Source organism: Zingiber officinale, chromosome 6B (assembly GCF_018446385.1).
Source record: "Zingiber officinale cultivar Zhangliang chromosome 6B, Zo_v1.1, whole genome shotgun sequence".
In the NCBI taxonomy this organism is placed as follows: Eukaryota; Viridiplantae; Streptophyta; class Magnoliopsida; order Zingiberales; family Zingiberaceae; genus Zingiber; species Zingiber officinale.
The window spans coordinates 121,504,550-121,518,715 of record NC_055996.1 but is presented as its reverse complement, the minus strand read 5'-3'; the positions used below and the strand labels follow the sequence as shown (position 1 = coordinate 121,518,715).

Sequence of the window (14,166 nt, the reverse complement as noted above, 5' to 3'; positions counted from 1 at the left end):
ACCTCCTGTCTCCATCACTTGGCTCTGGTATATGTCCATTAAGTCTAGGTTCGACGGAGGTGATGCAGAGAGTTTGAGAGTTGTCTTTGAAATTCCCTCCGATTATCAAATCGATCTTCCCTCAGCTTTTGACCGCCTGAACGAGCCGCCTCCGAGTTTTGTATGCTTTTTTAGGGACCAAGTTACCGTCGGTTTACGGTTCCCGATCCACCCTTTCTTCTCTTCCATTTGTAAATATTTTCATATTTCTCTCCATCAACTGGTGTTGAACTCTTTCAGGCTACTATGCGGGGGACCATACCACATACTTTGCTTTCATCCGATCAGATGCTATTATTGTCTGGTCTGCCACAAGGAACAATTTGTGCACTGCCAGTTGCTTTCTTACCGCCTCCACCTCCGAAGACTTAAAAGTCTCACATCCGCCCGACGTCAACATCTCAGTCGGGGCAGAGCAACCTCAGCCCTATCTGCTCCGAGTGGTCAGCTCCAGACAATGGTGATCATCCATCTACCAACGGATGAGTGGCATGATTCTAACAGCGGTGACTCCTGAGCCCCAGAGCACCAAATAATTATCCAGGGGCCACTCGCACAGATATGGACCGATGCTAGGGCCCGTGCGGTGGTCATGCCTTCAAGGGCGCTTGCCGATAGTCATACCCAGATGTCCACTGGGGTAAGTATTTTACATGTTACTATTTATCGCCACTCGACTCTAAAATTTTTTTCCTTCTTCGCAGTATTGGATGGAGAGCTTGGCTATGTACCAAAGGCTTGCATTTTTGGAATAGGAAGCCAAGCAGCTATAGGCACCGAGCAGCCAATCATCTGCTTCTAAAGCGCAGCTAGAGCAGATGAGTGCTAAGATGGCTCAACTAAGAATCTGAATAAGAGCTCTAAGCAGCTCGAAACGGAGAAAGGTAAGAGTGTGGCGAGTAGGCGGTACAGCTGGTCCAAATTAATAAACAGGATGCCTCCTTTGAGTCTAAAATCCACTCGGCCAACACTAGGAAACTCCGTGCCATTGAAGATTTAAAGATAAAAAACAAAAAGTTTCAAGTGTTGGCCCAGAACCTGAAGGAGACTGAGGCCACGCTGAAGGCTGAGCGATATGGACGATCATCTGAGCAGACCACAATAAAGATCCAACTCGCCACAAAAGATGAAGAGTTGGCTAATTTGAAGGAAGAGCTGAAGGCTTCCCGCGCAGCTTTAGAGACTTACCAGGGAGCCGAGTCGAGCAGATTTAATCTCATGAAGCAGGCCTGCATCTGCTCGGATATTTTTAATGATAAGGTCATCTATCGGGCACTCCGTCTATTTGACCTTGCTATTGACGGGACGCTCGATAAACTAAAGGAAAGTGGCTACCTCCCCTCCGCCCTAAGAAGCAAGGTCATCAGTCGGGACAAGCTGGCTGAGTCGCTGCCCGACGATGTCTTGTATTATTTGGAGTGAGCTTGTTGAGAGTTTTTCTTCTGTAAAATTTTTCTTAAGTATCAATGAATGCTCGTCCATCTGGCTACCCTTATATTCTTTCTCGCAATTTGGCATTTTAATTTTTTGACTTGTATTTTAGTTCAAGCGTTGTCGCGCAAACTCAAGTGTGGCTTCATTAATCGACAATGAGTTATCTATGTAGCTGACCAATTAGTTCCGGGTTTAAGGTCGTCACTCAACCATTGATGAAGACAAGGGTTTAAGGTCATCGCTCGATCACTGATGAAGATAAGAGTTTAAGGTCACCGCTTGACCACTGATGTAGACAAGACTTTAATGTCACCGCTCGACCACTGATGAAGACAAAGGTTTAAGGTTGCCACTCAACTGCTGATGAAGACTAGGGTTTAAGGTCATCGCTCGACCGCTAATGAAGACTAGGGTTTAAGGTTGCCACTCGACCGCTGATGAAGACAAGAGTTTAAGGTCGCTACTCGACTGCTGATGAAGACTAGGGTTTAAGGTCTCCACTCGACCATTGATGAAGACTAGGGTTTAAGGTCGCCGCTCGACCGGTGATGAAGACTAGGGTTTAAGGTCGTCGCTCGATCGCTGATGAAGACTAGGGTTTAAGGTCACCACTCGACTGCTGATGAAGATTAGGGTTTAAGGTCGTCGCTCGACCGCTGATGAAGACAAGGTTTCAAGGTCGCCGCTCGACCTAATTTGTCTGATCGACTCATGAGTCTGGAATACTTGTGATTTTATTCATATTTGTCCTGCATTTGGAAGTCATGCACGCATATACAGGTAAATATAACTATTCACACACCTCTTACCCGACCCTATAGGGTTGGAGGTGGTTTGTACTCCACGGTCGCTCGAGTCGTCTTCCGTCTTTGTCTTCCAAATAATATGCTCATGAGCGAAGTTTTTGCATGACCTTATAGGGTCCCGCCCATGGAGCTTTGAGTTTGGTGACATCACCGATTGTCTTTATCTTCTTCCACACTAGATTGTCGACTTGGAAGGACCACGGGATAACCCTCCGATTATAGTTATGCTTCATCCGCTGCTAGTATGCCATCAGTCGAACGACAGCCTTGTCTCGTGCTTTGTCAACCAAGTCTAGATCCATCAGTCTCCACTCGTCGTTCTCCTCGTCATAGTGCTGCACCCGATCGGACTTCACTTTGACTTCCATAGGGACTAGTGCTTCACCGTCGTACACCAGATGGAATGGCATCACGTCGGTCACTTCCTTTGGGGTCATGCGTAGGGCCCATAGGACACTAGGGAGTTCGTTGACCCAACTGCCTCCTGCATGGTCTACCTGAGCTCGCAATCCTCTGATAATCTCCTGATTGGTGACTTCCGCTTGGTCGTTGCTTTGGGGGTAAGCCACCGAGGTGATGGTCTCCTGGATACCATAGCCTTTGCATAATTTTTTGAACCTCCGATCGGCGAATTGTCTCCCATTGTATGAGACAAGCCGTCGGGGGATGCCGAACCGGTATAAGATATTCTGCCAGACGAACTTGATGACCATCTATTCACTTATCTTTGCCAATGGTTCAACCTCCAGCTATTTTAAGAAGTAGTCCACAGCGACGAGCAGGAACCTCCGCTAACCGGTTGCCATGGGAAACAGTCCTATGATGTCCATGCCCCATTGGTCGAACGGGCAAGATACTATGGATGCTTTCATCTCCTCAGTTGGTCGATGTGGGATGTTATGATACTTTTGGCAGGACAGACAGGTAGCTACTGTCTGAGCAACATCCTCTTGGAGAGTTAGCCAAAAATATCTGACCAGGAGGATCTTTCGGGCTAGCGAACGGCCACCCGGATGGCTTCCGCAGGAGCCTTAGTGCACTTCCTGTAGGATATACTCTGTGTCCTCTTGTCCAACGCACTTAAGTAAAGGTCTGGAGAAGACTCTTTTATACAGCTGATCTCCGACCAAGGTGAATTGTCCGACCCTCTTCTTTAATAGCTGTTCTACCTCTCTGTCGGTCGACGTGATATCCGATCGGAGGAATTTGATCAGTGGTGTCCTCCAGTTACTTGAGCAGACCACTCCTTCCATCCATTCGATGTGCGCCACCAGTGAGACCTGTTCAACTGGCTGACTAATCACGACTAGTGATAATGAACTAGCTAACTTAGCTAGTTCATCTGCCACTTGATTATCCGATCAAGGGATCTTCTGTATAGTAACCTCTTGAAAATTTACCTTTAACTTCTCGAAGGCTTCTGCATATAATTTGAGTTGGGAGATGCTAATCTCGAATGTCCCTGATAGCTGTTGGGTGGCCAATTGAGAATCTAAGTGAATGAGGACTTTTGTGGCTCCGACATGTCGTGCTGCCTGTAAGCCGGCTATCAAGGTTTCATACTCAGCTTCGTTGCTAGTGTCCCGATAATCCAGCTAAATGGAAAGTTGCATCTAGTCTTCTTGTGGTGAAATGAGCAGAATGCCAACCCCGCTGCCTTGTTGAGTGGACGAACCATTGACATATATTCTCCAAGTTGCTGTCGGTTTGGCGTTCTGGACCTCTGTAACAAAATCAGCCAAGGCTTGAGCTTTGATCGTCGTTCGTGATTGATATTGGATATCAAACTCACTTATTTCAGTTGTCTATTTGATTAGCCGCCTGGATGTTTCTGAGTTGAGGAGGACTTTTCCCAGGGTACGAGCGACAAGCACTAGAGCATTAGCTAACTTTTCCAGACCAGTGTAGCGAGATTCAATATCTTTAAATATATGGCTTAAAAAAATACACAGGTTGTTGTTCATGGCCATTCTGTTTGACCAATGCCTATCCGACAGCATGCTCGATGGATGACAAATAGATCCAAAGAGGTTCCCCGGTGCTTGGCTTGGCTAGCACAGGTAAGGAGTTAAGATACTCCTTGAGCTCTTCCAAAGCCCGGTCGCACTCTGCGTCCCATTGGAATCTTGTAGCTCGATGTAGTACTTTGAAGAATGGTAGACTTCGATCGGACATCTTAGAAATGAACCTTGAAAGCACAGAGATCCGTTCGGTTAGCGTTGGGCTTCCTTCAAATTGCGAGGTGGAGATGTGTCTTATAGAGCCTTCACTTTACTTGGATTTGCCTCGATCCCCCACTCGGTAACGATATACCCGAGAAAACGACTGCTCCTTGTGCCAAACAAACACTTACTGGGGTTTAGCTTCATTCCATAGGTTCTTAAAGTTTGGCACATCTCCTTGATGTCCGTACAGAGGTTGGCCACTCGGAGGGATTTTATTAGTATGTCATCGACATAGACCTCCATATTTCGACCGATCTGCCTTCAGAACACTTTATTCATTAGTCTTTGGTAGGTGGCTCCGGCATTCTTCAGTTCGAACGATATGACGTTGTAACAATAGGTTCCGTCGGCCATGATGAAACTAACCTTTTCTTGATCTTCTCTGGCGAGCGATACTTGGTGGTAGCCCTGGTATGCATCGAGCATGCATATTAATTTACAACCTGCTGTGGAGTCCACCATTTATTCTATCCGAGGCAATGGATAGAAGTCCTTCCGACATGCCTTATTTAAGTCATGAAAGTTGATGCAGACCCATCATTTATTGCCTGGCTTGGAGACCAGTACCATGTTAGCGAGCCAACTCGGGAATTGGACTTCCCTTAATGGCCAACCTCCAGTAATTTTTCTATCTTTACCCGGATGATCAAATTCTGCTCCGGGATGAAGTCTCTCTTCTTCTGTTTAACCGGTCGGGAGTCCGGTTGGACATGCAGCTTATGCTGAGCCACGCTTGAAGAAATATGAGACAATTCATATGTTGACCAAGCGAACATGTCATAGTTTCGTTTGAGGCAGGTGATCAACTCTGCTTTTTTCTCGCTCTCTAGATCAACGGCGATAAAGGTTGTCACCTCTGATCGGTTTGGATGGATCTGGACCTCCTCCTTTTCATCGTAAACCAGAGCAGGAGGCTTCTCCATGATAGCACTCACCTCCAAGCATGGTGTCTTCCGGGCGGCTCGTGCTTCCGTTCTGACCATCTTGACGTAGCAACGCCTAGTGGCCAATTGATCACCTTTGACCTCACCCACCTTGTCCCCCTACCGGGAACTTGATCTTCTGGCAAAAAGTGGATATCATCGCTTGGAACTCATTCAGTGTCGAGCGGCCCAGAATGATGTTGTAGGCTGACGTGCATCCACCACGATGAAATTGGTCATCTGTGTCCTCTTCAATGGCTCATCCTCGAGCGAGACGGCCAAACACAGTTGGCAAATCGTCAATGCTTCATTGTCGGTGAACCCATAAAGTGGAGTCGTCATGGACAGCAAATTACCTCAGTCAATTAGCTATTACCGCTCGGATAATCAGGGCATCATCATGGGGGATCTCTATGTTAGAGTGTATACTAAAAGCCTAGTTTTTGTAAATATTTACTTTTGAAATAAAAGAATCACATTGGTCAAATATCTACATTTATTTGTTAAGTGTAGTTGTTCAGTTAATTTATATTGTAGATAGCATGGTGTGTGGTATCACACACAGAAGATCATATTATCAGTTCTTTATCAATTATAAGCAGTTGCTCACAACTAAGATGGAAAGGAACAAACCATTGGATTAGTCGTAGTGTAAGTAGGTATTAGTTTATCTTGACTAATAAATTACACTAGTACACTCTAAGTGTATTGAGTAGGACCATTTTAAGTAAGTTCTTTTTATACTGACTGATCCTGTCCGAACGCTGAATCGATGGACGCTGGGCACGTGGCGCTCTTCGAACTGATGACGTGGATCTCCGGCCGGTCGTATGGAGCCCCGGTGAACCTGCAAGGAAGTCGGGCCGGGAAGGGGTTCCCGGCGACGACTCTCCGACGCTCAAGTCAGGCAAGAGGAAACTGTAAAGAGGTGGCTTCGAATATCAGAGAATGCGTACCTCCGGCAAAGTGTGAGGACCCTTATATAGAGCTATGAAGAGGCTCATGCACACATATCGAGACGAATACGTGTCCTCTAACCATACCTCGGTGTGGGCTTGTCAGAGGAGCTTGCCTGACTCCATACTGCTACAGTCCGAGCACCTCTCTGATGGGACGACATAACCTTCTGTAGTAAGGTTCAAGTCAGCGTATGACTTAGTCGTTGGACACGCATGTTGTTAGAAAATGTCCCCCGATGTTTCCCTTGTCCTTTACCTCTTCTGTTCCTGCGCCGAGCGTCTGGCCGCTCGGCAGTCCCATCACGTCCGACCGGACTAAGGTGCTGATCCACTCGGGCAATTCCCAGTCGTGTGCTCGGATGAAACTGTTCACAGCATTACTGCTTTATGCCTCGGCCGAGCGAGATACCCGCTTGGCCCGGCGACCCTGTTCACCATGAGCGTCGGAGACCCGACTCCCCGTCGGGTTGTCTTTGCTTCCGCTTAGTCCCCGTTCGGTCGGTCGGCCCCCCCTTTTTCGATCGGCCGTTTGACCTTTGACCTCCACGTGGCGTTGACTTCCCTCAAAGGGGGTCCCCCGTCCTTACTGCTGGATCACTGACTTAATAAAAGAACTAGACTTTAGTTATTATGGAAGTGTGTGCTCTTAATCCTAATATAATAATAAACATATATATTTAGTATTTATTTCTTTAACTTATCAAAGGGTGAGATTTAGCATGATAAATCAATAGGCCCGATAAGTTGGAAAATGATATTACTTATAGTGTGTGTTGTTGATTATAGAAGAAAACTGTGTCCTAGTAATCTAGGTTGAGAATGTCCCCAAGAGGAGCTCATAAGGATTGTCATGTTAAACCCTGCAGGTGGACTTAGCCCGACATGACAATGAGGTTGAGTGGTACTACTCTTGGAGCTAGATATTAATTAAGTGAGTTATCAGTAACTTACTTAATTAGTGGGCATTTGTTATCTTAAACACAAGGAGACTAACACACTCATGATAAGAAGGAGCACATAATGTAATTTGTGATTGGTGCGATAGTGCAATAATAACTCTCTAGTGGAATGAGTTATTATTGATGAACTTGAGTTGTGTGTTCGGGGCGAACACGGGATACTCAAGCTCATCGGAAGGGCAAAACTAATTTCTCCTCTAGGTCCCTGTCATAACCTCATTAAAGCCTCAAGTCCACCCATATAAAGTCCTTCTTGGTGTCCAAGAAGATGCCGGCCCCTGGCTTGATAACCAAGCCAAAGGGGCCGACCAATCTCCTTCACAAAGGGGTCGACCCTTTGCTTGGTGTCCAAGCAAAGAGGGGTCGGCCATAATATGTCAAATTAGGAGGGGTGTTTTGAATTTTTAAAATCTTCTCTTTGTAGAAAACTACAAGTTTTAAAAGAGATATTTTAAATAATAAAACTTTCCTTATTTGAATTAGGTCATATGGTTTTAAAAAAAAATAAAAGTTTTAAAACTTTCATTTTTTAACAATCCTCATGGTTTTTTAGGAAAAGGGAAGAGAAGTTTTAAAATTAAAATTTTCTAATTTTTGTAACCATGTTAAAAAAAGAAATTTTAGAAGAGAAGTTTTAAATTTTAAAACTTGGTTTTAATTTTTAAAACTTTCCTTTTTTTAACATCCACAATAGGTAAGAGAGCTTGTAAAATTTTAAGAGGTTTTCTTCTCTTATAAAATTTTATAAAAATTATTTCCTTCCTTTTTAAGGGGCTGACCACCCTTGCTTGGTGCCCAAGCAAGGGGCCGGCCAAATTAAATCATCATCCAATCCATGATTGATGATTGATTCAATCAAGAGAAAGGAAAAGGAAAAATAAAAGGGGAAAAGGAAAAACAAGAGGAAGATTTTAATTTTTGTAAAAAGTCTTTCCTTATTTGCCTTGGACAAGTAATATAAAAGAAGGGGAGAGGAGACTTCAATAATTATCAATTCTTATTCTCTTGTTGGTGATCTCCATAGTGGTCGGCCCTCTCCCTATTCCCTTTCCCCTTGCTCTCTTTGGTTCCTTTGTGGTGGTGGTGGCCGAAATCTAGAGAAGGAGGAGAAGCTCTTTGGGTGGTGTTCATCTTGGAGGATCATCACCCACACGACATTCAAGAGGAGACGAGGAATATGGCAGAAGATCTCGAGGTTATTAGCATATAAAGAAAAGGTATAACTAGTAATTTTCTTCCGCATCATTCTAGTTATTTTTCTTTGTAAGAATTTCAAACACAAGAGGCATTAGATTCTAGTTTTTCGGATTTATTTCGAAGTTGTGTTTTTTTTTTATTTTTCGAATTTGTGATTCGATTGTTCCTTTTGGTTAAACCTAGAGTTATATAAGGAAATTAAATATTATCTTTCCTTAAAATGCTTTGTCTAGGAAGTGGTGGTTGCTCCCATATCCAAGAAGGCCTAGTGCCTCGCCATGTTTAACCTGGAAGCCAATTTTGAAAATTAATATTTAATTAAATTTATAACATAGGTGGATTTGGATCAATAGTGCTAAGTTCCACTTGCGATCCAAGTCTAAACCATTAAGAACAGATAAGTTAAATTTGGAATCAATAATATTAAGTTCCGTTTGTGATTCCTAATTTAACTTCTAAAGAACATAATAGGTTATTAGGAAAGGTTCAACACTTGTACAAAATTTTTGTACAGTGGAACCGGTACGATCTTCCTAAGACTAACCAACACTCTATCCCCTCCAAATCCTTCGGGCTGAAGCTAATCTCAGATCCTTCGGCCTTCTCCTTGCTGCAGCTGACCGTGTGAATTTGAAGCCGCCGAGTGTGCAGCTTTCTTGCTCGATTAGAATCACTGCTGGCCGGCTCTTCGGCGATCATTCCTATCTCCCCTCGAGCGGCGCTGCTCCTATTTTCTTCCTCTCATGCTGAGGGTCATCTCTGTTTGGCCTGCCCCCAAACAGGACTTGGATTGTTCCATTTTGAGATTGATTGTGGCGTGATTCGACCTCTGTCCTTTTGCCTTCCCTTCTCCCAGCTGATTGGCACCTATATCTCTGATCGGGCGACGGTGACTGACGATACTACCTTCTTGGGGCCGGTCTGTTAGCCAGGTAGCAATCTCGGGTATTATGAGTCATTGATTGATGGAAAGAGCAAAACATCAGCGTCCATATTTTGCCCCTTTAGGCTTTTGGGAGTCCGACCCCAACGTGCTACTGTTACGATTCCGCAAGTGCACGGATTCGTCGTCAGTAATATATAAGATTGTCGACCCACAGGGATTATTGATTAAGCACTAGAGATGTCGCAAAGTAAGTTATCTAGACGGTCAAAATTTGGCTTTGCCGCTTGCAAACTAATGAGAGTGATTGAAGAGGGAAAGAGAAGGATGAGAGAATCGATCTTGGAGAGAATTGAGCTTTGGGAAATGGATTCTAGGATTTCAATTTCGTTGTGATAGAACCTGATGTATCATGTTCTATCTTTTCCTCATTGTCAATCGACATGCATTCGCCGGAAGTTAAAGCTGCTATCCTTAAGCACTAAACGGAGAAGATCCCTGTGAAATCCTGTTATGATTAAATCCTATCACTAGGGCATCTCGGTAGATCACAAGAATGCAAATCCAATCGGTGTCATTAAGGATAGAGATAAGGGTTTAGTTTGGTCTCTTACTTCCTTATGGAGAAGTTGCCTCTCCTTTCAAGGGAGTATTCTAAATGTCCATGAACGGGTTACCCCTGTCACTAGGGCCCCTCGAGTGTATGATCTAAGATCCTCTCTTTACGAAATTAGCAATTCGTACACAATTGATCAATATGAAGAGATAATCTCAGCAAGTCTCATGCATATCAAATAGAAATAAAGCAAGCAAAATCATCCAATAAGTAAAAGCATAAACATGAGTCTTACATCAAACTCTATCTAAAATTACTCCCTACATCCATAGAAAAGGAGATCTACTCCATTGTGAGGGAAGAGCAACCCCAAAACATAAAGTAAAGAATACTTACAACTCTTGATGTGAGAAGAAGGGGAAGAAGAGATGCTTGCTGAGGTTTCTGATATTTTGGGGATACCTCTTTGCTTTGGAGATGGACGAAACGTCAAGGGACGGTGGTGGATGAAGCTCTAGGGTTTCCCCCGAAGGGGAGAACCCTTTCCCGATGAGAGGGACGAAGTCTCGAGCTAAAGATGCCCCCAAGAATAGGGTTCTTGACCCTTTTATAAGTTAGGGCACGGCCCGTGCCACGGCCGTGCGAGATCGCACGGATGTGTCTTCCTTCCACTCTGGCTACGCTGCACGGTCGTGCCTTCCTTTGCCTCTAGCCACTCCTCACGGTCGTGTGAATTGACACGGTCGTGTCTCTCTTCTACTCTGGTTTCATTGCACGGCCATGCGAATTGACACGACCATGCCTTCCTTCTGCACTGGCCGTGTAGAATTATATCAAGGTCGTGTAGATCATTTTATCACATCTTAACGTGGTATTCTTGAGTTGAAGTCTTCATCAAAGTTGTAGATCTTGAGATTATCTACAAATAGGTATAAAGAACAACCCAAAACCCCAACTGAGCACAAAGTTATGGTCATTTTACTTTTGGTCTGCAGTGTTGAAAATTCCACATGGCCGTGTGACATTCACACGGCCTCAACACGTCCCCCACACGGCCTTCGCACGGCCGTGTTGTCTCCGCATGGCCAGAACTTGGAAGAACTTAGTTTTCGCATGCCTGTGACACTCTGGAAGCTCTAGACTTCATTTAAGCTCCGTTTTTGCTCCAAATCACATCCTATCAATCAAAACAAGCAAAGAGTAAATCTCCGAACAAAATATAATGGACGTATGACATTATAATGAAATATGGTACAATAAACATAGATTATGCTAATGAAATGCAAGTAGATGTGCATCAAAGCATGCATAAATGATCATAAGATCTACGCACATCACACCTCCAGACTTAAACCTTTGCTTGCCCTCAAACAAACCCTGCAATCTAAATTCATGTGGTTAGTTAGCATGTAATAATCCCTAATGAATCAATATAAACCTATCATATAGTTTCATTGATGAGTATGATACAAAAATTATTCGAGTGTGACCTAAGTAGAAGTTCTCCGTGCTCAGTGTAATAAGTGGTCTAACTTTTTCAAGTATCAATCTCTAAGCCTAGTCAATTTTTCATTTAACCATGTTCCTCATACTTCCGGTGATAGGCACTTACCTGTCACACACAAGGTTCGTTCCACTCAAAAATGCTATGCATCGTCTACACAAGGTCTCAAAGGAATACTCAGTATCAAGAGAAACATAACATTCATTTTCCCAGTAACCTAACTCAGTCTCAAAGGGGTGAATTGCTAGTTTCCACTCACGATAATTATTTTTTATCCCTTATGTTTTTTTCTTCTTTCTCTTTTTTTTATTGTTTGCAAAGTATCAAACTTAAGCAAACTTTCATCATTTTTTTTTAATTTTTTTTTTTGGATTGATTTTTCCAAATGATCTTCATGATCTGAGTTTATCCAGTAACCAAAATGCAGTTAAGAAGTCACCATAGAAGCAAGAGTACTAGTCCAGTTCTATGAATCATGACTATTTTCAAAAATATCTACTATCAAAGTCAAGCATAATGTGAAGAGATCCTATAACTATGCCAACATTCAAATTCTTCTAGTAATTACAATCCTCACTTCATGCTACTATGGATAGGAAAACATAGATCAATATACATACTAGCATACCAAATCACACAACATAAATATCTAGATATAATGTGCTAGTATTTTGCATTAAGGATCAAACAATCATGATGTGATGAATGATGCAACTAGGAAAAATTTCTTATGCAAAAGAAATAAGCAAAAACTAAACTAAGCCAAATGCATCTAATGCATCCCCCCAGACTTAAACTTTTCATTATCCCAATGAAAACTAAAACAATGTGGAGGAGATTAAAAGTAAGAGAAGTTACCAAATGATGTGTGCCCATGTCATTAACTTCTCCATCATGTAATTGCACTCCTCCTAATCTTTGAATCCTATAAAAGAAAATTGACAACAAAAATTAAGTAGAGGATACATTTTTATTATAAAAAAAGAAATGAAACTAAAAAGAAACTAAAAAATGAAAGCAAAATTGAACTTAGGTTGTCTCCCAAGAAGCGCTTGTTTAAGGTCATTAGCTCGACCACCTCATTAAATTCATCGAAATCTCGCTCTTGGAGGGGAAGATATTTCAACACCCTCCTACCAAGGGCTCTTATTATGGAAAGAGCTTTTATCAAAGGAGCTTCAGAGTAAAGTATAACTCTTTCCATTTTCGTCTTCTTTGGAATTCTTTCAGGTGGTTAAAGATGGTTCAGATCGAGCTTCCAATTATATGCCCCATGAAAATCTGCACACCCAAAAGAAAAACATACCTCTCCCAAGCATGCTATATTAGATAGAACTAGAACCTTATTAAGATGAACTGAGTATGTATCTCAAATTAAATCACATCCAAAAAAAATCAATTATAGGTACCTCTATAAAATTTTCCAAAAGATCACAAGAAATACTAACCTTGCTTTGCTAAGAGATACCTGAAAGTTCTAAACATGTGGATGTGACCTCTTCTGAATTAAATGATAGCTCTAGCTCTGGCTTAAGTGGTGGTGCCTCTAAACGTGGTGATTCTTGGGGCTTTACTTCTATTGTACAAGTCCCTACACATTGGTCCACAACATGTTCAATCCTTACAACTCTCATAATCTCAGAAGGTTGTGTGGATAAGGAGGTGATTCTTGAGATGCTGCTTCCACAACACAGCTCCCTACACTTCCTTTCATAACATCATCATCAACACAAGCATCAAAAAATAAATCAACATCAATATCCTCAGTGGGAGAATCATCTATAGGAGGATCACTAACTTCATTTGCAGTTTTAAGTTGATCTACCACATCACATTCATCATCTGAAAATTCAATTTCATCATAACACCCTGTAAACCTAGAAGGTAAATATGAAAACTTGTTATCCACTGCATTATCATCACAATCCTCATCTGAAGAGTCCTCATCTTCATATACATCCAGAAATCTACACTCAACCATATTAGTGTCACAGAATTTGCCAAAGTCTTCGTTTTCATTGACCCTCACTAGCCTTTGTGGAAACAGAACCTTTAGTGAAGGTCTTGGGAAATGTACTCCCTTTTTCCCATATTCCCTTTGAGCTTGCGGAGGAGGTCCAACTTGCTTATCTAGTGTAGGTGTGATCAATCATTGAGGGAAAAGTACTTGTGACATTTGGGAACTTCCTGGAGTAATGAAACTAAGTTCTTAAGGTCTTCAATTGTTCTTCTCCTCAATTCTAAACAAATCTTTCTTTATAAGTTCTTCATGATTCTTGCCACTTCTCAACTTAAAATTATTATCATTTACATTAGATCATGTCTGTGTAGGAGGAGGATCTTATTTGAGCCATTTTGAAACAATGATATCAATCTTTGGCACCAAATGTTTGAGCTCCTCATTCTGTGACTTGTGGATTTCAAAACTCTTGGATGGTTGAACTACATTTTGTTTGACAGACTCTCTTACATTTATGATTTGGACTTCTTGAATTTTTTAGGGAGATTCCATCCAACTTTTGTTTGACCATTTATGGAGGTTCAATGCCACTTGATCAATTAATGTATATGCTTCGTCTACACTCTTGTCCATAAAAGAACCTCCAGTTGATGAATCTAACAAACACTTATCTGAGAAAGAAATTTCCCTATAGAATATGTGCAGGGTCAGCCATTTTTCC

The 14,166-nt window shown here is 42.5% G+C and overlaps 1 protein-coding gene across 1 annotated transcript; it reads right to left on the bottom strand.

Moving 5' to 3' along the window:
• Nucleotides 1-2,518: 2,518 nt before the first annotated feature.
• On the bottom strand, nt 2,519-2,992 carry LOC121991480 (uncharacterized protein K02A2.6-like). Its single transcript, XM_042545477.1, has one exon. It carries the CDS (start codon nt 2,990-2,992, stop codon nt 2,519-2,521), a length of 474 nt encoding a protein of 157 aa, XP_042401411.1.
• Nucleotides 2,993-14,166: the final 11,174 nt, after the last annotated feature.